This window comes from Mixophyes fleayi, chromosome 12, assembly GCF_038048845.1.
Source record: "Mixophyes fleayi isolate aMixFle1 chromosome 12, aMixFle1.hap1, whole genome shotgun sequence".
Classification (NCBI taxonomy): Eukaryota; Metazoa; Chordata; class Amphibia; order Anura; family Limnodynastidae; genus Mixophyes; species Mixophyes fleayi.
Genome location: NC_134413.1, coordinates 7,563,804 through 7,588,833, shown reverse-complemented (window position 1 = coordinate 7,588,833; position 25,030 = coordinate 7,563,804). Strand labels below are relative to the sequence as shown.

The 25,030-nt window shown below is 40.3% G+C and overlaps 1 protein-coding gene across 2 annotated transcripts in view; it reads left to right on the top strand.

Annotated features, from left to right (window-relative positions):
- Window positions 1–19,784, top strand: part of SAMD4A (sterile alpha motif domain containing 4A) — an 84,067-nt gene extending 64,283 nt beyond the window's left edge. For both annotated transcript variants that reach the window (XM_075193024.1, XM_075193023.1), the window contains 8 exons: window positions 2,473–2,559; window positions 3,681–3,969; window positions 6,427–6,512; window positions 6,921–7,039; window positions 8,849–9,077; window positions 11,686–11,812; window positions 12,163–12,246; window positions 16,349–19,784. In XM_075193024.1, the coding sequence (XP_075049125.1) occupies window positions 2,473–2,559; window positions 3,681–3,969; window positions 6,427–6,512; window positions 6,921–7,039; window positions 8,849–9,077; window positions 11,686–11,812; window positions 12,163–12,246; window positions 16,349–16,377 (1,050 nt within the window). In that variant the 3' untranslated portion in view covers window positions 16,378–19,784. The remainder of the gene's footprint in view (window positions 1–2,472; window positions 2,560–3,680; window positions 3,970–6,426; window positions 6,513–6,920; window positions 7,040–8,848; window positions 9,078–11,685; window positions 11,813–12,162; window positions 12,247–16,348) is intronic.
- The last annotated feature ends 5,246 nt before the right edge of the window (window positions 19,785–25,030 follow it).

The window sequence follows — 25,030 nt, the reverse complement described above, 5'->3', positions numbered from 1 at the left end:
GTGTCCTATGTCCATGTATTGATGCCTATGGAGGTGGCCATTTTCATGGAGACCAAGATTTAATCAAAGACTGACAGGTAAGACAACATGACTTCAGTAATGGAGACAGAAATGTAAAAGACACTTCAGTCTCTAGAGATTAATTCGCTGCTTTTCTTTAACGCATAGTTGCCTACTCTCCTGCATTTCTGGGAGACCTCCCGGGAGAGCAGGGCAACCTCCTGGTTCTTGCCCCCGTAATAGATAAGTGGTAGGGAACGGGGCTTAATGACGCAAATATTGCATCATCTTAGCCCCGCCCCTGCTGTAATTGGCCAATTTTTGGACAATCGTTTAGGGGCGGAGTCAAAATGATTTGTCAAGCCCCGCCCCCGCGATAAGTTTTAAAGTGTTTGTCATGCTGGATAACAGGCAAGTCCAAGTACATGACCAGGTGTTATACAATAACACTTTAAATTGCAGGTCTAACTGTTCTAGTGGTTGGTCGCTGACTAAAACCTCTCTAGGGACAGCAATCAACCATAGACACCCAGCAGCCTACGGCAGAGTCACACACCCTGTCACATAATGTTTCTAAAAGTTTGGGTTTAATGTTGTATCTAAACAAAATAATAAAAAAAATAAAAGTTTAGAACCTCATTTTGTTGAGCAGTACAATATTTATTTTCAAAAACATGATACGTTCCTTTCGGATGTTAAGACCAGCGCGGCCAGAGATAAACCTTAAAGTAAATTATGGGGATATGCCGTTCTTTGTCATGGGAGGTAACCTAAATATTTGTTTTTTTGCCAGAAACTTAGGGTTAATGGGACTATATTCCGACATTAAGGGGGAGATTCAATTTAAACTGAAATACTGCTGAATTCTTGGGTGAGGATCCGAGACGATACCTGGCCTGTGATGCAATAATGAGCGGAGATTCCTCTGCCGTAATAGCAGAAAATGCGCGCAAGCGCACAACGCGCGAATATTGCTGACCTTCCTCCCAAGATTGAGCTCCCCAGTTGTACAGTGACAGTCTGGGCTACACTGTATTATTATTAATAATAATAATATTTATTATTTCTTCATTGTTATTTCTTTTATTTTTTCTTTGTTCTATATTTATTATTGAACTCTCGACATCCTGTGTTGTCCCGAGTAACTGACTGTCTTTCTGCCATATCATCTTGGATGTCCTCTCGCCAACTCAAACTTAATCTTTCTAAAACAGAGTTAATAATATTCCCACCCACCAACAAGAGCATACCTGACATTTCTATCTCTGTTGATAACATGACCATAAATCCCACCCCACAAGCTCGCTGCCTAGGTGTAATCCTTGACTCACACCTATGCTTTGTTCCCCACATTGACTCTATATCTAAATCATGTTACATACATCTAAAAAAACATTTCCAGAATTCGCATATATCTCACACAAGACACTGCAAAAACCTTAATTCATGCACTCATCATCTCCCGCATTGACTATTGCAATTCCCTCCTTACTGGTCTTCCCCCAAAAACAGACTCAAACCCCTACAATCTATTTTGCACGCAGCGGCTAGATTGATTTTCCTTGTAAATCCTTATTCCTCTGTTGAATCACTCTGTATTTCCTCACTTGTCTCAAAATATCTCCCATCTCGGCAACTCCGTTCTGCACAAGATCTGCGTCTCTCATCCACCCTCATTAAATCCTCCCATTCCCGGTTACAGGACTTTTTTCGGGCTGCACCCACTCTATGGAATTCTCTCCCTCCCACAATAAGACTCTCCTCTGGTCTACAGGCTTTCAAGTGTTCTCTGAAAACCCACCTCTTCAGACAAGCTTATAATATTCCTCAACCACCCTCTAAACCTCACTACATTATCCTATTGCCACCGGTTACACAATTTCACACCAGACAACTACCCCCTGACCAACATTGTTGTGTGACAGGATCATTTAGCTTATGAGTCTCTTACCTTTACAGCCTGGCTGGGCTGAAATGGAAAATGTAGACTTAACCTAAATGTAGGCTTAGTGTACAAAATCCCTGCGTAAAAATCATCTGGGATAATTAAATAAATAGATCTATCGGTGATTATACCAATATGCAAGTTAGACCAAATATAACCAGTGACAACCTGGCTACACATCGCCCACACGCAGAGGATGCATCCAGTTTATGGGCTAAAAAAATGTTTGTGAGAACGCAGAATCAGTTTATCTCACTGAGGTATGAGCCACTTTCTGAATCCTCAAGATGTGATTACTGTCCGTGACAGGTATACTTTAAGGTGACAAAATATTTTATTTGCCTTTATATAAATTGTGTCAACGATGTGGCAGCTAAAGTTTATTTTAATGAATGCAAATAACTTTTAATTATCTATTAGGATGAACGAATATGTGCGCGCGTCAGTATAATCTGTTACATCTTGTGACCATGTCTACGCATCTCTCGCTGCGCGAATAATCTCTTTTTTGTCTTTTCTTATTCTAGAATGTCACCAAAGGGGCTCGTCACAAGATAGTGATTAGCATCCAGAAGCTGAAGGAGAGACACATTCTCCTGAAATCATTGGAAAGGGTAAGTTGTCGCTAGTGACACGGATATTGTCAACATTACCCACTTTTCAGACATATTCAATATGTATACCTGGAAAAATGGCAGCCACACAGCCCATAATTCAAAACTTTTTAAATGCTAGTTTAACTTTTTAAATCTTGTTAAAAGGGAAGACATAAACTTGAACTTTGTCCCTAACAAAGGACCTGATTCATTAAGGATCTTAACTTAAGAAACTTCTTATTTCAGCCTCCTGGACAAAACCATGTTACATTGCAAGAGGTGCAAACTAGTATTCTGCTTGGCGCATAAGTTAAATACTGACTGTTTTTTCATGTAGAACACAAATATCAACTTTAAATTTCAGTGTACAAATAAGCTATCAAGTATTTGTGCGCTACATGAAAAAACAGTCAGTATTTAACTTATGTGCAAAACAGAATACTAATTTGCACCCCTTGCATTGTAACATGGTTTTGTTCAGGAGACTTAAATAAGAAGTTTATTAAGTTAATATCCTTAATGAATCAGGCCCAAAGTGCTCAAACCATTTTCTCATTGGGCCTTATAGAACATAGAAATCCGTTATATATCGATGTAGGCAAGGTTGGAATTGACACAAAGGGAATTCAGGATTGGTGTAATGGTTTGCAGTCATTCTTAGACTCTCAGTGTTTAGGATATCTTGAGAATACTTGATTTAATGACTGATTTCAACTCCAATATGCACAAACTTGTAGGGAGCAAAATCCTACAAGCAATAAATGCTAGCGCTTTCTAAGTTGTATCCATTTTAAAAGCCATCAGTGGTTGCAGAGTTCCGATGATAAAGGGGGTGGGAGGTGAATCTTCTAGCGGGATTATGCTACCAACAGGTAAACCGGTTTAAAACAGCTTTAACATGTTCTTTATTAACACCAGAAGGCAACAGTAAAAAAAACATTTTAGGGACAAATATGCAGAAAAGATTGCCTAGACTTTCCCTTTGATATCTGCACTTACCTGCAAGTTCCAGCCTTCAAATAAGACAGTAACTCAGGAGCTTGTCGTTCCATTACAATAACGGAAAACTACAAAATGCAGAGGTCCCATATTTTAGACAGTAAGTAAATTGATATGATTTGCTTTCGTCCAATCCGCAGGACATCCTAGAAGGGGGCAACCTGCGTGTCCCGCTCCAAGAACTGCACCAGATGATTCTTACCCCCATCAAAGCCCACTCCTCCCAACACGCCAGCGCGGAGGACCACAACCGGGAGCCCGATTCTCAGTCTTCTTTAATAGGCACCGAGATTCAAGGATCAGAGAACAAAGACTCTGCTACTGGGGGGATGCAGCAGCACCATATGGGCAACTGCGAGGGCGAAAGCGGCGGGGTCCCTCTGCCCGAAGGAGATCTTCCGGGCCAGTTTACGAGGGTTATGGGTAAAGGTAAGCGTTGCTTAAATGATTGCCTTTTATGGTCTATATATAAGTTGGATATTAATGCTTCCTTATCGTGAAGAGAGATGGCGTGCATTGCAATGACTGTGGGGTGATACTTAGGAACGGTATGTAGCCCATACTTGCCAACTTTTGCTCGTTGGCTTCAGGGAGATCCTGGGGGAGGTGGGTGTGTGGGGGCGGGGCTTGATTAATCACATACTTTTGGCCCCACCCCTAAACGGTTGTCACAATTTTGGCCAATTACAGCAGGGGGTGAAGCTAAGGTGATGCAATATTTGCATCATTAAGCCCCGCCCCCTCCACCACTTATCTATTGCGGGGGCGATAACCGGGAGGTTGCCCTGCTCTCCCGGGAGCCCAGGAGGTCTCCCAGAAATGCGGGAGTCTCCCGGACATTGTGGGAGAGTAGGCAAGTATGATGTAGCCTACAACTTATAAGCCATTGTATTTGCTCTTGTAAGGATTAACCTACAGTAAAGCAACAGCAAGGTGCTAGTTAGGGGGGAGCTGTTTTTTTATAAATTACCAGATATATTTGGTGCATGATGAATGCATTGAAGAAACTGCAGCTATTTTTCTAAATGTCCTTTATTGAATCTATCCTGGGCGTTTAATAAAAAAATTCTCTTACTCCTATTCAGCCAGCTGGTGAAGATCTGATGTGTGTCCCCCATTTATGTACCATCCTGAACGTATGGGTAAACAAGGATTCCGCTGCGCGCTGGCTTTTTAATGGAGTGAAATATGAAGATCGTTGTTAGATGTGTGGTCCTGTTGTTCACAGGCAGGAATGGGCATCTGAGTGTCGGCAGAGGCGCGGGAACAGCGTATAAAATAATGCTATATAGTATAAAATATAATGTCAGACTTATATCCTGGTTAAAATCTGCATATTCCAGTAATCAATAGATACTGTATCATCATCATCATCATCATCATCATCATTTATTTATATAGCGCCACTGATTCCGCAGCGCTGTACAGAGAATTCATTCACATCAGTCCCTGCCCCATTGGAGCTTACAGTCTAAATTCCCTAACACACAGACACACAGACAGAGAGAGACTAGGGTCAATTTTGATAGCAGCCAATAGCTGGTACCTTGGAGATCCGGATCGGCTGAGTGATGGTTACTGGCAGTATCTGCAGGTAGGAGCGATCTCGACCGGATTTGCGTAAAATAATAAAAAATTATGGTGTATATTCTCTTGATGAAGCGCTAGTTTTGCCGGGAATCGGGTCAAGATCTCTCCTCCTTTCCGACACTGATATTAATTATCATCCAGCTGATCTGGGATCCAATGTACCTGAAATCTAGTTCACCAATTTGTTCGTTATTGGAATATTGAATTATTTTACATTAATTTTGTTGCTCCCGTGTCCCTATATTCCTGTTGTTATAGTAGCCCTGCAGATGAATCTACTAGATCACTGCCCACAATCTTGCATTATTCAATCAAGCACCATTATATAAATATAAACGTCTGGTGAATAGCACCAGGTCGGCGTCCCTCATCACCATCTTGGAATCTGCTCACGCTGGACAATATAGTAATACGAGTTCTATGTCGGCTTGTGTCAGGTGTGATCTTGTCATCTTCTGCCGTCTTTGCATTTAATATTGTACTATAATTACTTTTCCCAAATGTGTTGTTATCTGTTCTTGTTGGAACGTGTTGGACTGAGTAGCCTGACACATGCTGTGAAAAGTTTTTTGGGGTTGGGTTTCGTGTGGATAAAGCAGCGACTTGTGCACTTATAGCAGCTCAATTACAGCTATACTCCTCTGTAGGCCGCTAACGACAGCTATTGTTAACAAGAACCCCGACCTGGTATAAAATGACAGAACCACGGAGGTCCAGTATTGTAAGATAGTGGATGAGGCAGGATTAGTTTGGAATACAAGTGGTCAGACTCCTCTTGTATTGTGAGGGTTGATTGGACGACTGCAACACAATGGGCCTGATCTTAACTTAAGAAACTTCTTTAAGTCTTCTGGACAAAACCATGTTACAATACAAGGGGTGCAAATTAGTTTTCTGTTTTGCACATAAGTTAAATACTGACTGTTTTTTCATGTAGCCCACAAATATCAACTTTAAATTTCAGTGCACAAATAAGCTATCAAGTATTTGTGTGCTACATGAAATAACAACAAACCCAGACCCCCCAGATTAATTTAGCTGTGTTAGGTAATGTTGTTTTAAATTGTGTTCTCTTGCTTTAATTGCACACTCTATTTGTTATAAGATACAAGGGCAATTTATTCTGTAGAAATAAGTAGGTTTTAGGCAAAAGTAATAGTACAAACCATTACAGTGAAATCAGTTTACGATAGATTACGTGAATTGCTTGTGGGATGAAGAAGTAACGTGAGACAGTCTATTTCATTTCGTTTAGATCTGTCACGCAATTTAAGTTGTCTTTTTATTTTCTCTCAGTCTGTACCCAGCTCCTGGTATCTCGAGCGGACGAAGAAAACATCAGCTCCTATTTGCAACTGATTGACAAATGCCTTATTCATGAAGTAGGTGACCACTGTGTGATAAAAAATGTAACAACATTCAACTTGACAGATTAAACTCCTAGGATAGATGTTGTAGCATCACAAACCTATTACAGACATTGCTGTTTGTTATATATTGATAGAGTATAGTTATATATTGATAGAGTATAGTTATATATTGATAGAGTATAGCTATATATTGATAGAGTATAGCTATATATTGATAGAGTATAGTTAATTTAATGTAATATGCCACCATAAGCAGCTTGATATTGTAATGACACCATAGATGTGTAATGTTCCATACTGCATCCTGGGAGACTAGAGTATTGATAAAGAGGTGGGCGGGGGGGGGGGGGGGTCTCTTATATAAATTGCATTGGATTGTGCTGCTGCACTTGTCTCACGTACGATGATATCTTCGCACAGGCCTTTACGGACACTCAGAAGAAGAGACTGTTGTCATGGAAACAGCAGGTACAGAAGCTGTACAGGTCTTTTCCACGGAAAACCCTCCTGGATGTGGCTGGGTACCGGCAGCAGAGAAAGTAGGTTGGGATCAGAGCTCCCCGTGTTCCAGTTACCTTAGCGACTGCATTTCCTCAGCTTCTTGGGAAACCCATCTCGGTCTGCAGACTTTGCTCCTTTTTGCAGTAAAATAAATTCCTGTGCGTTCATTGCAAGATGGCTGTGGAGAGACGGAGGCCAGATATTAACTTGTTCTGCACAGAAATAAGGCCAGGCCGCTTGCAGGCTCAGCGATTTAATAAACATGCATGACATTGACAGATCTCCCCCCTCGAGACTCAGCACAAGCTTATATTTTCTGCTACACCGACAATGACCATGTCAATTTACATTTCTTTGTCTGTTGCCTTGAGACAAGTAAATGTAAGGAAGTGTTTTTGTTTTTTTGGTTTTACATTGAAAAAATGCTTTATAGTGTTGCCGTCATCTACGCATCGTGGAGGCGGCCATTTTGTGCCTCAGATGTGTCACTGATTCCTAGGGGTTGGACTGTACTCACAGAAATAGTCGTTCACCCACAAAATGGCTGCCTACGTTTTGTCTAAGTTACAGGTATATTTCCTAAACTGCGGATTTGAAAAAGTGGAGATGTTGTCTATAGCAACCAATCAGATTCTAGCTTTCATTTTGTAGAATGCACTAAATTAATGATAACTAGAATCTGATTGGTTGCTATAGGCAACATCTCCACTTTTTTCAAACCCGCAGTTTAGTAAATATATCGCATCGGGTTCTCTTACAATTTGACACAACTGAATAAATGAAAGGGAATTGTGCTCTATCCAGTTGTATAGATGCTTTGCGGGCGCAGGATTTAATATTACGTTTTTATACAGATGCAGTGCTAATTTTCTATTAGAATATTGCAGTTCTGGTATTTATGATTCAAAATGCTTCTGATAATGTAAATGTTTGTTACTTCGTGTTAGTACGTTCTACCAGACATAGCTGGGTCGTTAGCCTTACAACACGTTCTGGCCGATACACATAGGTCAGCAAATTGGGCATTATCTGGCGGTCACCTCCAACGTGGGGGCTCTTAGTGTGGTTGTGAGATAGCTGCGCACACAGGACAAGAACCGCCCCCTGCATCTTCCAATCTCATTCCAGACGCACAGTATTCCTGAAAAATAGCTTTTCGGGAAAAAATAGCCATGGATAGAATTCCTGCATGGTCATTTGTCCTGATTGTGTTATTCATACAGTGAATGAACTCAAGAATACAATGAATAAATATGCACATGCTATGTTATCGTTACGACTTGGATAGAAAACAACCCTTATTTGCACCACACATACTGCGGTATCCGGTAATTACCTGATATCTGCTCCTGTACCGCAGCATGTGTGGCTAGCATTAGTCTAAGTTATGAATCTATGCCTATTGTCCGTATCTCACCATCTGCTCTCAATGTCCGCCGCTTCCACGGTGATGTAGTGTAGCTATTGGGGGGATATAAACGTAAACTATTAACGTTTAGGATTGCGAAATGTCGAGGTTAGGACTCTGTGTTCCTTAAATGATGGGAAAATTTCCCTTTTTTATAGATTGTACTTTCTAAAACGTCTGACACATCTGCACACATTGCTATGGGAAGATATTCTTAGTAACCGCAGGCCAGAATATATTGTTCATTTCAGAACATTGCGAGCAGTGCATAAAACTCTATATGAATCATTGCTAGCACATGGCCAATCACACCTAACTCTAGTCTTTAGCTTTTTATACTTTTATTGCTGTAATTACCATATATTTTGGGGACTTTTATTTTCTTTCTTAGATGATATTCTGTGTTTTTAACGCCTAAACTTCATGTCCAAATTAACAGGACTAGTGTTGACGTCTTCATTGGCAGCCGAGGCTTCGGACAGTCTAACTCCTTGCCCACAGCTGGATCTGTAGGGGCGGGGATAGCGCGAAGGAACCCGCGGCAGTTCCAGATCCCATCCCGGAACCTCCCCAGCAGCCGCCTGGGTTTGCTGGGTCCAAGCAGCCTCCTGGGAGCGACGCAGCGAACGGCTTCCAGCAATCCTGCCATACTGAAGCAAGGGAGGCAGGTGGGTGCCAAGGTTCCCGATTTTTTTTAATTGGCTCCATATTTTGTAAAAGGATTTAAAATTATCTTGTGCCCTTACCGCATAGGCAGCCATATTGGAAGCTGGTTCACCAGGAGCCAGCGACGTCACTGATTGCTCAGCTTATCAGATCGTTAGTGGCTCTTAGCGGTGTGCAGCGGGATTACTACTTATATCGTTGATCTTTTATCTCCAGTGAACATGTACAACAATGCCAGGTATAACGGCCATGCATCTGAGGAAGGATATCTGAATATTTATTACTGCATTTTTTTTAGTTTTCTATACACTCTGGACTGCGGTGCGTAAGATATCGGATAGTCTATAGCCAATACGATTGGGTGCTGTAGAGATCACGGCCACATACAGATTTCTGGAGATAATTAGTAGAAGTATAAAGAAGGACCTTCACCCACAGTTGTGCCAAAATAAAAATCATATTTCGCACGTGCCGTTTGCCAGACCCTCCCTGGTGCCCAGCGGCTGTAAAGGTCCCACGCTGCGCTCCTCTCTACGCTGGCTTTACGCAGGCCTAGTAAGTGGTGATCAGCATTGTGGGTTTTACAAGGGAACATTGAGTTATAGGAGAACTTCCTGAAAAAATTCTGATCGGATTCATATTAAACCGGGTGCAAACGATGTATCGCAAAGCTTAAGAAATGTCCTTTTTTTTGTTACGCTGCTCTCTGTAGAATGTGAGTCCTTTATTATAATGGAGAAAGGAATTTTATTATTCCTACCATTTTATTTATAAACTGTCTGCCCGCGTCTGAAATCCTCATCGTCGGTTGTTTTGTTGTTAAGCGAGACACAAAAAACCCCGACACCGAAAATAAAATCATTGCAAACCGTCCTCCTCGTTCACACACGATTACTTAACCATGTTCTATTTTTTCCTCACGTCTGGATCCTTTTAAAGAAATGTACAAAAAAATATCTACAGCAGTGAGAACGAACTGCAGGCATTTCCTGTGCTGCCTGATCTGTAAGAGGGACTGAGGGGGATGAGGAAAGTTTTGGAGATTTGAGACAAAAAAAAATACAGGCCAGGTGCAAACCCGCTCAGAAAACGCCAAATGCTGAAATGTGCATTGAGGTGCGACCTGCGAAGCTGTGATTAAGTAGCAACAGCGTTCCCGTAAGAAATTGTGTTTGGGAACAGAGAAGACCTTAGACAACAGATGTCTACAAAGTTGAGGCTTATTGTAAATCCCTTTATGGGTTTATGGGAATGCTGGCAAATGTAAGATATGTGTTAAGGGGGTCTTGTTAACCTTTTAAACACACATGAAAGCACATTATCAAACTAGGACGCTTCCCTCGTGTTAAAATTTTAGAACTCTGCACATCCTATTTCTCACGCGTTAATGCGCGGTATGTTTACAGTGCATGAAAGGCGCACGGAAAATACTGTACATTAAAAGTGTTTATGCATTTTTTTAACCCCGTTTTCCCAACGCATGTAATGAGCCATTACATAATAATGTCTGCAGTTATCCGACAGGTCGCAGGGTTAAACGCAGGATTTGTAGAGGGGGAGTTTCCACACCACGCCGCCAGTGGGCGTGACCAGCATGCATGGGGGCGTGGCTATAATATTAGACAGTGCTTGGCTGCTCTCCAACTCTTCCTATCCCCATAATATACATGAGCAATGCTGCATGCGCTACTGTTAGGTGCACGCAGCTCTCCCTTTTCAAGCAGAGCTGTGTGAAGCAGGAGCAGGGTCCAGCCACCTCAATTATACAGTGCCGCAGGCTTGGAGGGGGTTTCCAGGCACTAGAACCCCCCCCCCCCTCCGGTTTCTCTATGGGACGGTTTGAAAAAACATCTGTCCACCAAGCGGTTTGACAGTAATTAGTGGAATTTCATCACGGTGACAGAATTGGCATACCAGCTGTAAAGTTCCATTGTTATTAATTGTTTGTGTTATTGTTACTATAAGATAAGTTGCAGATGAGCTCTGGAGAGAATACGATGCAGATAAAAATTATACATGTATAAAATAAGCATGTAACATCACTTGGGGAGCGTTTAAAAAATGTGATTTATAACCATAAAACACCTTTGTGTTCTCTGTAACGGTACAAAGCGGAATGGGGCGAAGGTGCTGGATAAGCAGTATGGTCACAAGGTTTACTACTTAGACGAGGTGACCTCAATAAAACAAATTTCAGTTAATACTTTAAATAGTGACTTATGGTTGTTCGTAGTAGTGCATGGTCACTGGTCCTGTCAGCGATTGGGGACATGTGGGGGGAGGTCTGACTGTCGGGCGGCGGGGTTTGAGTGACATTTGGGGAAGTCTGAACGGAGTATATGGGGTATATATGGGATTTGAGGGCATGTGGGACATTTTTGGGTTAGTGGTGGACTGAGCATGGTTTTTGGAACAAGTGGAGATTATGGGTGGTATGTCTGAGGTAATTGCGGGCAATTTTTTATATATAATAGATCCCTAGTGAATTGATTGATAGGCTTATTGGCACAAAATGACTTTGTGAGCTGTTGTACACTTTAGTCTTTCAGCTTTTACGGTCACTGGTGCCGATGGCAGTAACGTATGTCTTCCCTTCTGTTTGCACCTCAGAATATGTGGTTTGCCAACCCTGGAGGAAGTAACAGTATGCCTAGCAGATCTCACAGCTCCGTACAGAGGACGCGCTCCCTGCCCGTCCACACCTCTCCGCAGACCATGCTCATGTTTCAGCAGCCAGGTAAGCGTGCCGCCGCTTCTACGCCTTCATGTGCAAACAGTGATACTGACGTTGGTAAGAGACCTAACAAAATAGGAAAGTTTTTCACCGTAATGGCATTATCTCAATGATTAATTATCAAGGCCCGCACTCTAAGGCCCGCACTCTAAGGCCCGCACTCTAAGGCCCGCACTCTAAGGCCCGCACTCTAAGGCCCGCACTCTAAGGCCCGCACTCTATTCCCATTATAATTATCTCCATTAAGGCTTAATCATGTGACAGAACCTCTAGATTATATTCTGGATCAGATCGTGTCCTAGAAGCGCTGTCTGGATTACAGATTTCATTTTTTGTTTTTTTGTTTTTTTCAGATTTCCAGGTACCAGCAACAGAGCCCGATATCAATAACCGTCTGGAATCGTTGTGCCGGAGTATGACGGAGCATGCTTTGGGTGGTAAGAGTTTCAAATATAGCACAGCTAAAAATACCCAGGAGACAGGCTGAGAGTGGAATGTCTGCGAGGAGTAATTCATGTACAAAACGTCTACTTTCCGGCCTGCTTTGTAAATCCGTCCAATGAACTCGCGGCTCGGCTGAAGGGGGAGTCTTGCTGCAGGAAAGTTTTTTGGGCTTGGGCAGCGGATTGCTAGAATGTGACTCTGCAGCTGCCAATGTTAGTTTGCGGTGGGCTGAGGTATGTGAGGTTACTGCAGAGGGAGGTTGGGGTGTAATAGGAAAACATTGTGTCTGTACACTTTGTGATTCTGTGGATCCGGAGCTGCGGGAGGGACTCTCAATGGATTTATTGCTGTTGAGTGGTCAAACTTAAATTACATTTGCCAGCAGGTCTGTTTATGCCAATTTTTTATTTATTGTGGGGTTCCTGCTGAGTTGGACCTACGCCCATTTGCTTAGTGTAAACTCCACAAATTTGTATGACGCACGCTCACAAAACAGTGTATTCCTACATCCGTTTGCAGATTTGGTATTTGCGTCTTCTTACACCTAGAGAGGCGAATTGGGGAGGGGAAGGGGAGTCCAAACGCAGACGGAAGACAGTACGGGTGTGTTTGCATAATTGCGAATTGTCAGAACAGCACAGAGACGTAGATGTGCCTGTCGGTAGCCGCATGAATTACGGATTCCTGCGGAGTGGTGCAAATTCACCCAACCATCATGACAGTTGTCTCTTCTGATTGGCTGATTGATCTCTCAAGCTGATGGTGCTTTCTTCCTTGATCGTTTGTATATTAAATAAATTTGTGAGCGGATTTTAAAATGTAGTTTGTGCTACTTTCATTGGGATATGCTTCTTATAGCTTATTTTTGGACCTCAGTGTGCAACTTCCATGTTCATCTGAATTAAATATCCTATGATCTGCCAACGACAGTCCATTACGGATGGGGAAGGGGGGGGGAGCGCAAGCAACTGCAGCAAGTTGATTTATCAGAGAATATTGGTGGAAATAATCCCTAATAAGTCTATATATTAGCCCTAAACTGCAGCACAAAGTGTTTCAGCTCACCTGTTGGTCTGTTTTGTCTTTGACAGTATAGGGAGTCATCTTGGTCCAGCTGATACACATCTAAACACTTCTTAATCACATATTATTACTTCATCATGCCCTGCTTCTTACTGTCATGTCCGTTAATAATCAGAAAATAGTAGTGAGATCATCCAGGAACAGACAGAAACGGGGGTTTCAGAACATGAACCACAACTTGTTCTATAATAATTGGAGATGGGAAATGAATATATAAACAGCAGCTTTTATGTAAATAAATGTGTTTCTTCTGCACATGATGTATTTCTTTTCTTTGGAAAATTCTGTACAAAATGAAAAGACTTTTGAGGAAGGTCAGACAGCTACTATTATAACCACTTCCGGGCTCCTGCTAACTGCTTAATACAAAAGACTTGGGGCTAGATTTACTAAGCTGCGGGTTTGAAAAAGTGGGGATGTTGCCTATAGCAACCAATCAGATTCTAGCTGTCATTTTGTAGAAGGTACTAAGTAAATGAAAGCTAGAATCTGGTTGCTATAGGCAACATCCCCACTTTTTCAAACCCGCAGCTTAGTAAATCTAGCCCTTGGACTCACAGGAGAGGAGTTCCTATAACGATGCTATACCCTGTACTGGTCAGACTACCAGACGGGATGTGATTGTCTTGTGCTCTAATTCCACCACAAAAAATTCTTATGTTAACTACTGCACCATAGCCGAGCAATACAGTCCACTCCATCTGCACGTGCAGTGTACGCTGGTGGGGGTTTGAGAAGGTTAATAAAATCCATTCTAGACTACATACAGGACTGGATCCTCTTCAGTCAGGCTTTCGCTCCCAACACTCCACAGAGACTGTACTGACCAAGGTTGTCAATGATTTGATCACAGCAGAAACTAAAGGCCATTATTCTCTTCTAATTCTCCTGGATCTCTCTGCTGCATTTGACACCGTTGATCGCTCTCTCCTCATACAAACGCTACAATCCCTAGGTCTTGAAGGCACTGTCCTATCCTGGTCCTCATCCTACCTATCTAATCGCTCTTTCAATGTTAATTTCTCTGGATCCACCTCTGCTCCACTTCCTTTATCAGTTGGAGTACGCAAGGCTCAGTCCTAGGTCCTCTGCTATTCTCTATCTACACCACTTCTCTTGGAAAACTAATAAGCTCCTTTTGGATGTCAGTATCATCTCTATGCAGATGATACACAAATCTATCTATCATCTCCTGATCTCTCAACATCTGTGTTGTCTCGCGTTACTGACTGTCTTTCTGCCATTTCATCTTGGATGTCCTCTCGCCAACTCAAACTCAATCTTTCAATAACTGAATTAATAATAATCCCACCCTAAAACAAATTTCTATTTGTGTTGATAACATGACCATAAATCCCACACCGCAAGCTCACTGCCTAGGTGTAATCCTTGACTCACAACTGTCATTTATTCCCCACATCAACTCTATATCTAAATCATGTTACATACATCTAAAGAACATTTCCAGAATACGCACATATCTGACACAAGACACCACAAAAACCTTAATTCATGCACTCATCATCTCCCGCATCGACTATTGCAATTCCCTCCTTACTGGTCTTCCCAAAATTTGACTCTTACCCCTACAATCTATTTTGCACGCAGAGGCTAGACTGATTTTCCTTGCAAACCGTTCTTCCTCTGCTGAGCCACTCTGTCAGTCTCTACATTGGTTGCCTGATCTGCGTCTCTCTTCCACTCTCATCACATCCTCCCATTCCCGGTTACATGACTTTTTTCGGGCTGCACCCACTTTGTGGAATTCCCTCCCTCGCACAATAAGACTTTCCTCTAGTCTTCAAACCTTCAAGCGTTCTCTGAAAACCCACCTCTTCAGACAAGCTTATAATATTCCTCAACCACCATCTTATCTCCCTAGGTTACCCTATTACCACCCTCTACACAGCTAACGCAAGACAACAACCCTCTGACCAACATTGCTGTGTGACTGATCATACAGCCCACTAAATACTTTTACCTTTGCATTCTAGCTGGTCCAGTGTACAATATGATGTAGCACTTACCCTTGTGTGTCAAACTCCCATTGTCCCATAGATTGTAAGCTTGTGAGAAGGGTTCTCTTACCTCTCTGTCTGTATGTATTACCCAGTATTGTTTTATTAATGTTTGTTCCCAATTGTAAAGCGCTACGGAATTTGCTGGCGCTGTATAAATAAATGTTGATGATGATATGAGAATTGTATATAACTAATAAACTACCGCGCTGAGGTTTCTCTCCTTTCAATTCTATTCATAAATACAATTATATATCCATATAATAAAATAGAGCTTTATTCATATAAAATAGCGTACTGAAATTGACATAGTATCAATAAAAACAACCAGTAAAAATGTCTCATTTATCCAATTTTAGATATTAATACCCTTATGATATAAAGATTGGCTTAATACTGCCCAGGATTTGCATATATTCTACACAAATAAATCCTAATAACCCGAACTTTGGGACATTTAGGAAAACCAGTATTACCGTTTTGGTTTTTTTCTAGTGCAGTTTAGAGAATGACAGCGAACCCCAGATTGCTATGGGAAATGGCACCTTTTTATGAATGACACTGGCTGTGCATGTTTAAAGAGGGGTTGATAAACTTCTTTAATTGGATAAATTTATATTGCCCTATCCTCAAAATGCAATTGGGGGGGGCATGTATGAAAGCAATGGGGGACACATTTGAATCCGGTGTGGGGGGGCAATGGGGGACAGGCGCAAAACTGGTGGGGGGGGAAGGAGCAATGGGGCACACGCGTGAAACCAGTTCTAGAATTCTTGGCAGCCAATCCGTTTCCAACTTGCTATGAGAGTTAACCTCTGGATCATTCAACATTGCACAAAGTCCCCCTCTATTGCCCTTTGTTATATGCTAACACCCCCACCTCCCACACTCGACCCACAGAAAATATTTTTTCTTGACATTGGTTATGTGGTGACTTCCGTTACTCTCCAGATACTCCGTTTTAATTTATTTTGTATTTTTTTTTTTTCTGCAGACGGCGTAGACAAAACCTCCACCATCTAAGAGCGAAAACGGTACTTTGTGGCAGCGCTGGGCGTGGCACACGGAACTGCTGGTCCAGTGTCGGGAATTGCTGACTCTCTCTCTCCCCCTTCATGCGCCAAACACGATTTTGCCTTTTTATTTTTAAGGTTTTTTTTATTTCCTTGTTGTACAAAGGAGAGAAGAAAGTGGAGAAAGGATAAGCTGAGCTTGCAACGAAAAAAAAAAGAGGTTATTTTGTTACGTTACAAGTAGAAAACGAACTTTTTGTAGATGTTGATCGGTTTCCTGAATGAAAAGCTATATGTTCTGAGCGGGAAACCATTGAAATGTGATTGGATATCATTTTGCTGCCAGCAAACATATAACATGTATGACCCATTAATGGGGGACGGTACATGTGACCAAACAATTGATAAAAAGGGGAGGTTATTGCTTATTTGAACTACATTTAGAGCATTTTGTGCCATTTGAGGTTTTTTCCCCCTTCGTAAAAAAACAAACAAAAAAAACCAATTGTTTACATACACAATACATATTAAGGGTACATAATTACTTCAGGTAAGCCTTCTGTATCCTAAATGTTGTAGTTTTTTTTTTTCTTTTTTGAATAGCAGCCGGTTTGCATTGTTTAACAGCCAAAATGTTCTTTTGGGAATAGGAGGTCTGTCGCTGGCCCGCCGCGACCGCGTGGCTTCCTGCGATAGCTCCTCGGGGATCGAGCAGACGCCTTTATAGTATCCGTCACCAACTCGAGGGTTAATAGCCAAAGGGATAAATGATGTTTAAGGAAAGTCATTGAATGTAAGTAGCAAGTGTAGAGTGGACCCGAGTAGATAATATTTTTATTTTTTCTACTGACTGTAGTAGAGGAAAATTTAAGACGAGCTTATCTATCCATAGCTCCGTTGGAAACGCAGCATGTGAAAGTTGTTAGAGTGCAGACTTGCATTTTTGGGTCTATCGGCATATACAGTATAATTTAATATCAGATTATTTTCTTCCCTGTAGGAGAGCCAGCATGGTATAAATGCTGCTGGTGTGGTATTAGCGTTGCTTGTGGTATGTCCTTGGACATTTTTCCAAGGTGTCCACCATACCGTCTGTACTGGTGAATTAGCGTTTATTGCGGCGAACTGCACGCTGTAGCGTAGAATTATTTGATTATCCCAGGCTAATGTGATATATTTTCCACAGCAAAGCACGAATGACCTGCTTAGTCACTGCGTGCATTCACTGCAATGGACGCTACTTAACATGTGAGGTAAATCGGTTTTCAGTCACGTGACGAGAGTAAATGGTTTAAAACAAAACAACAACTTTGTTTAGAAGACAGAGCTGTGATTTCTATTCTGTGTATCCCAATTTGGACCTAACGGCAACTATACCAGTGTAGTCGTAGTACACCTGTTACCTGCACTTACGCATTGGAGGCAGCCATTTTGTGACCAAACCTGTATTCATGAATATACAGCCTATCCTTTGCTAGGTACAAGTGATACCACTGAGGCAATGTCTGACTAATATATTATATTATATTTCATTGGGGTACTGGTTCCTAGTAAATAAACAGACTGAATTTTTCCTTAGTTCAGCGCACAAAATGGCTGCCATTCTTGTGTGTGGGTGACAAATATATTTAAAGCTGATTAAAAGAAGAATTGGCTAAACACTGGGTTAGCAGTCACTGACATCTCGGTCTATAGGTAAACATGACGAAATTTCCTCTCATTTTAGGTGGATAAGTATTTTGTGAAGATATTTCCTTTAAAATGAGAGGCCTAGGCAGTCTGGGCATTTACCTCAAGCCTTGCAACATTTTTCATACATCCTTAATTTCCACTTGGTGAACCAATATTCACTTTATAAGTTCACTGAGGCACAATGTGGGCTGCCGAGTCATGAACATTGGCCTCTGACCACAAAATGGCCGCCCTTATGGTTTGTAGGACACAGGTTCACTTTTTCCTACCCCCCTACCAAATTAAATATTGAACAGTATTTGAAGGCATTAGAGAGAGCCATTTTTATGCATGGCATGCATGTTTTTATTGTGAGAATTGGGCTACAATGTGGAATAATGTAAATTGCTGCAACTGTTGTGCAGCAGGGTTAGTTCTGATGGGAGACCAGTGCATAGGTCTATAGTAAGTGTTAGTGGCCTTAACGTGTTCCAAACACCATATAGTGTAGTCCGACCAATGAAAGGAGGTATCTGGTTGCTATGGGTTACATCACAATCATTGCCGTTGGCACCTTATTACCATATAGGCCCCATAGTTTGTAAAGCCCATTCATTTCCATATATAATCATGCTTATTAGTCTGTATTATATGACTATGTGCAAGTTTCAGCAGATGTCCAGCAGTAGTGAGGTTTTACTAGTCCCAGGACTGGTGTCCCAGAAATCAGATCTCCGTTGTTGTGGTTTATATTCCTGGGGTGGGATTACTAGTAAAATACTTCTATAGGTGGGTAAATCTTAGGATCTAATACTCGGTGGACGTTTCAGTAGCATGGATGCTTTCTCCAGAATAGATGGTCGTCTTCTGGATTTGTTAATTAAAGAAGAATAGTAACGTTATTGGTCACCTGTAATGATCAATAACGTACAGCATATCTTTTTAATTAATAAATCATTGATCATGCGTGCATACGGAATATGTGGCGGGATATAAGAGACAAGGATTTTGGAGAAGAGATTTTTTTTATTTTATTTTTTTTGGTGTTTGTGTGTTGATTAAATTAAAGTGGACCTGTCTTATCGCCATTCACGAGCTGGACCTATATGCATGAGGATGCAGCCTGTTCGTTCAATAGGAACTGGTGACATCGCTGAGGCACGACATGCCTCATGGTGGCTACAAGCACAAGTTGCCTCGTGCCTCGTTGCTGCCACTACTAGTTGCTAGTGGATGATTAGCCTGAATCTTGGTTCAGCCCAATGTGTGCTTACAACAGGTGCACTTTAAGTAACAAAGGGGTAGATGTACTACAGCTTCTAAGAATGAAAAGTGGAGGTTTTGCCCACAGCAACCAATAAGATTCTAGCTATCATTTATGTAGCACATGGTCGGAAATGATAGCTGTGATCTGATTGGTTGCTATGGGCTTTTGGAAGCTTTATTAAATCTAACTCTTAATCTGCTCCTAAATAAGGTGCACGGTGCCTTGCAGTGAAGGATTATGGGGAAAAAAACATGTCTAACCTCCTCAGACTTATACAATAGGAACACATTGCCCATTAGAATTGTTATTTATTGGCTCATAACAGCAGAGATAATCTGATCATATCTATATTTTTCTTGTTTCATAATAATTTGCTATGGCTGGCAACCATAAATTATCTTCTTATTAACTACCATATAGTTTTGTTTGTAATGTAAGTCCTATTATGTCATTTTGTAGATATATTTGTGTTATCTGGTCAGTGTTAAAAAATATATATATATATATATATATATATATATATATATATATATATATATATATATATGTATATATATGTATATGTGTGTATATATGTATATATATATATATGTATATGTGTGTATATATGTATATATATGTATATGTGTGTGTATATATATATATATATGTATATATATATATATATGTATATGTGTGTATATATATATATGTGTGTATATATGTATATATATATATGTATATATATATATATATATGTATATGTGTGTATATATATATATATGTGTATATATATATATGTGTGTATATATGTATATGTGTGTATATATATATGTATATATATATATGTATATGTGTGTATATATATATATATATATATATATGTGTGTATATATATATATATATATATATATATATATATATATATATATATATATATATATATATATATATATATATATATATATATATATATATACACGAACATCTAATTTCTGATATATTCATTTTGCTCACAGCAATCTGGTAGAATCCTTTAGTTCCCATCCTGTATTGATTGCAGGTTAACAAAGAAACAAAGAGAGGTGAATTATTTATAAAGGAAATAAATATAAATGCTACAGAAACTGTAGAATTCTATTTAACGTGGCAGTGCCTTCCCTTCTGTTCTGCTCCCACTATAATAGAGCATATATTTTGGTCCCTTTTTATTTTAAAAGTAACTAAGTATTTTAAAACTCCTCAGTGAGAATACTCTTAATTTTTTATTTTATTTTTTGTTCTTAACAAAGGTTTGAAAAAGTGGGGGGGAAAAAAAAAAAAGCTGTATTTCATTCATCTCCGCTGGCTGTTTTTTAGATACTTTGCAGGAAAAGTTTTTTGCCTTATCTCTGGTGCTTTTTATCCATAGTGGTTTATAAGAAAAAAAATAATTATATATGTATATATAAAAAGAAAGAAAAAAAAATCAGTGTTCTCAGATGTACCAAAAAAATGACATGTTGCTGCTTACGTTGTCTTTTTTGCTTGGCGTTTTAAACTCGTGTGTGGATTTGTAAAGGATCTTGAGGCAAACACGCCGTTTTTCAATGCGTTGCCGTCTACCCAAGTGCTATGGCGGTATTCACATACAGTATTAGACCCCTGAGCCGCTGGGGAATGGCGCAGGAATGAAAATAGCTGCCCTCTTGTGGCCTTCAGAAGCAATGACGGCATTTATGCTTTACAGAAACTCTTCCCACTGCACAGTTTTTTGGGGTTTTGTTTTGGTTTTTTTGTTGTTTTACTCTAGCGGGTTCCTGAATATGTTGTTGAACAATGTATTTGAACCCAAAACCAGGATGCCAAGGAATTTTAAGTAATGTTTTTGGTGACTTCCTAAACAGTGGAGATGGCAGGACTATGGGAAAAAGTGTGTGCGCGTCATTTTACACGCTCGGGTGCTTCCAAATAGCCTGGATAATATCCATGTAGACGTAACCTGAGACCGCGAATCACCCTGTCGCTTGCAAATTTGTTTAAACATTGCTAACTACTTAAAGGGTATTTGTATAAGTATTGGAAATATTTAAATGTTTTATTAATATTAAAGGGAGATTAACCTAAACATTTTCTTTACTTGTGGTTTGTGGAGGGGGATACATGTGGAAACCTTGTACGTTTTCATGTTCTGTCTTTAGAACAAGACGGTTCTGTGGGAGAGTGAGTTTGTTGTCACTCAGCTGCCAATCATTATTGGTCCCTTAAGATTTCTGCTACTCTCTAAATATCCCTGCCTTACACTTTCTTACGTCCTCGCTACCTTGCTCACCCCCCTCTCCAAAATCATTTTTGAGAACACAGCCTATCGATTTACTAGGAACCACTGACATCACTTCCTCAACAATATTCGTAAGGTACGGTGAATATCCCTGAGACATGGGGGACCTAGTCTATTTGTAGTCTGGATTCTCATGAAATTGGTTCAGGACACACAATAGGGGGAGCTAAATTGTGAGCGAAGTCCCGTTGCAGCCTCACGCGGTTCGGTAAAGTAAAACTTTTTAGTACTGTAACATCCCGCGAGGCTTCAACGGGACCTTGCGCACAGTTGAATTCTCCAATAAGGGGGAGATTCAATTAGGAGCCAGGTGGCGCCTACATCGCCTTGATGTTCGGATGCGCACATTTTTCCCCCTTACGGTAAGGGCTGACAGTACGTTTTTCTGCGCACCTGTATGGGACGCGTGGAAAAATGAATAGAGATGTTGTGCTTACCATCGCGTTGATGTGTCTCCGGTCTGTTCCGTACACACACACACACAGGGTTGAATTGAATCTCCCCCAAAGTGTCTATGTTGGCAACGGGTACTGACAGTAGTGTAAAATAGGCAAAATAGCAGGTATAGCCGTTATAAAGTAGGCTTTATCTCCTGTGCTTCAGTAGCCACAGATACATGAGTTTAGGGCGGCGTACGTCTGTATCACAAAACGTCCTGGGTCTCCGATCCGCCATCTCTCGGCTCCGCCGACGCGACGCGGCGGAGAACGGCAGCATTCTCCGGTTTGACACTCGAGCTACGGTGAACTCAACGTAAGGCTTTTCCTTTTGAATGTGCCTGACAAAAGCTTAATCATGCAAAAAGTATAAATTTGCACACAGCTGTAGTAAACACTAAAGTAAATTTTATATTCATTAGAGATTGCAAAGTGAGTTGTTGTTTTGTTTTTGGTTTTTTTGTATTTGTTTACTTAACCCTTTGGTTGCCTGAAAGACCTGCTCGGTGACGCAATGCGCTCTCTCCGGACAGCCTGGCGGGTTAACATTATACGTGTATATTCCTCTGGGAGGAATGACGAGAAAATAAGATTGTTAATAGTATTGAACAAAATCCTTCCTCCCGTATTAATATAAATTGTGTGTATTTATGTATATTCTAAGACTCCTTATAAAAATAAAATAAAAATGAAATAAAAAATAAAATATATTTTTTTTGCATGCTGGAGCAAGACATATCTCTGTAACTGCATGCCGGTCCTGTTTTTTGTTTGTTTTTGTTTTATTCTTATTTTATTTTGTTTTTCATCTAGAAAATTAGTGCACAAAGAAATATTTTTGGCTAGTTTAATGTTGCCATGCAATGTATATTTTTTAAAAAACGTTTTTTTGTTTTTTTTTGTCTTTTCTGAAATTAGCACGTTTGTTACATGTATTTAAGCCTACAAGTTATAAAGAAACAACATAAAACTGATGTTTGAAAAATGCTGTTTGCTAGTGTACAGTTTTCAGATGTTGTGAACGGTGAAGCGTCTCATGTTATTTCAACTTGCTACAATGTATTTATAACCATTGCCTCCCATGTTATTACAGATCATTGCTATATTTCATATCGGCATTCTATTGGAAGTGAAGGGAGATGATTAATACAAAGTTTTGTAACACTGTTGTGTGTTTTTGAGTTATTATTTTTTTTTTCCCCAACTGGTTGCTTAACGGATGAGACTTGTTAATGCGTTCAGTCACCAATGTCTTTATGGTACTAATCATTGATCTCTAGGGCCCTGTACACTGCAAAGAGCATCATTGCAAAACCAAAACGAACAGGGACAGAAAATATCAGGTAAACAAATATACAGCTCCCAATATCCCAATGATGTGTGCCACAAGCTAGCACATAACGTGTGTATACAAGGATCCTGATTTATTTACGGTTTAAAAAACCTATCAGTGCTGACAACAGGAAAGAGACCGGATACAGGCTCCCTGGTTAAAAAAAAAAGACAAACAAATGAAAAGCAAACCCCTTTACCCTGTGGGAAAAAACCTTTGTTTCTACACCCTATAACTCCTATAGAGCCCAAGTAGTTTTCATGTCATTCAGTTTTTGCTCAGTCATCAGAGGTTAATATATAACTTTTTGGGCACGTGAACAAAATCTCACTAATAACAATAGCGGTTTTCAACATGAAACTCACCCAATTTTTTCTCGTACCTTCACATTTTTTGGAAGCAGAACAGATTTTTTTTCCTTTTAGGGGGTTTTTGGGAAAACATATTTTTTTTATTTTTTTTATATTAATGATTATAGTACTGAGAGTTGTTAATTTTATTTTTAATTTTAAAAAAAAATTGTATACCTTCTGATTACATACGGCAAGTACCGTTTAGGCCAGTGTTGGCTAACCTGTGACACTCCAGGTGTTTGTGAAACTACAAGTCCCAGCATGCTTTGCCAATATATAGCCGCTTATTGCTGGAAGGGTATGCTGGGACTTGTAGTTTCACAACACCTGGGGTGTCACAAATTAGCCAAAACTGAATCTGTGAGTAAGTACAACTGCCTAAGCCAATCGGAAATGTATTTGAGACCTACTTTGTGTTTGAATCCGGTCGGAACTACACAAGTCTCACGCTCGCTTTTAATGGTCTCCGAAGCTTCGCACAGTAAGAGAATATATAATATAAACTCAGGATTCATTATTGAAAATATTGGATAGGCCATCTGGGTGGAATACGCCCAGTGATCACATCACAGGATTCCTGGGCTATGAGCAGGAATGACAGCCTTGTTGTAGCATCTCGGTATGGAACATCATTGTCTTGATTAAAACTTTCCGTAGCGTAAATTTTATCCAATGGCCACAAAAACAAATAAATAAATATGTAGCAGGATGAATCACACTAGAAGAATTTGTCTCGTTACTAATCTTTTCTCCCCGATTACTCCATACTTGATTCGTCGCCAGCCCTCTGGGCTTGTGCTGAAAGCTTTGAACTTCCTCTGCAGCCTTTGTCTTTGCTAAAATAAATACATTCCTGTGTTGGGGTTTAGAGTGTCCTAGCACGAAAAAATTGGTGTCATTTCCTATTACATATATAGACATTATTACACGTGTGACGTCTACCCCCTGCCTGTTACCCACTGGCCCCTAAAGGAAAAAAAATCTGTTCTGCTTCCAAAAAATGTGAAGGTACGAGAAAAAATTGGGTGAGTTTCATGTTGAAAACCGCTATTGTTATTAGTGAGATTTTGTTCACGTGCCCAAAAAGTTATATATTAACCTCTGATGACTGAGCAAAAACTGAATGACATGAAAACTACTTGGGCTCTATAGGAGTTATAGGGTGTAGAAACAAAGGTTTTTTTCCCACAGGGTAAAGGGGTTTGCTTTTCATTTGTTTGTCTTTTTTTTGTAACCAGGGAGCCTGTATCCGGTCTCTTTCCTGTTGTCAGCACTGATAGGTTTAGTGTAACTTGGCTCTAAT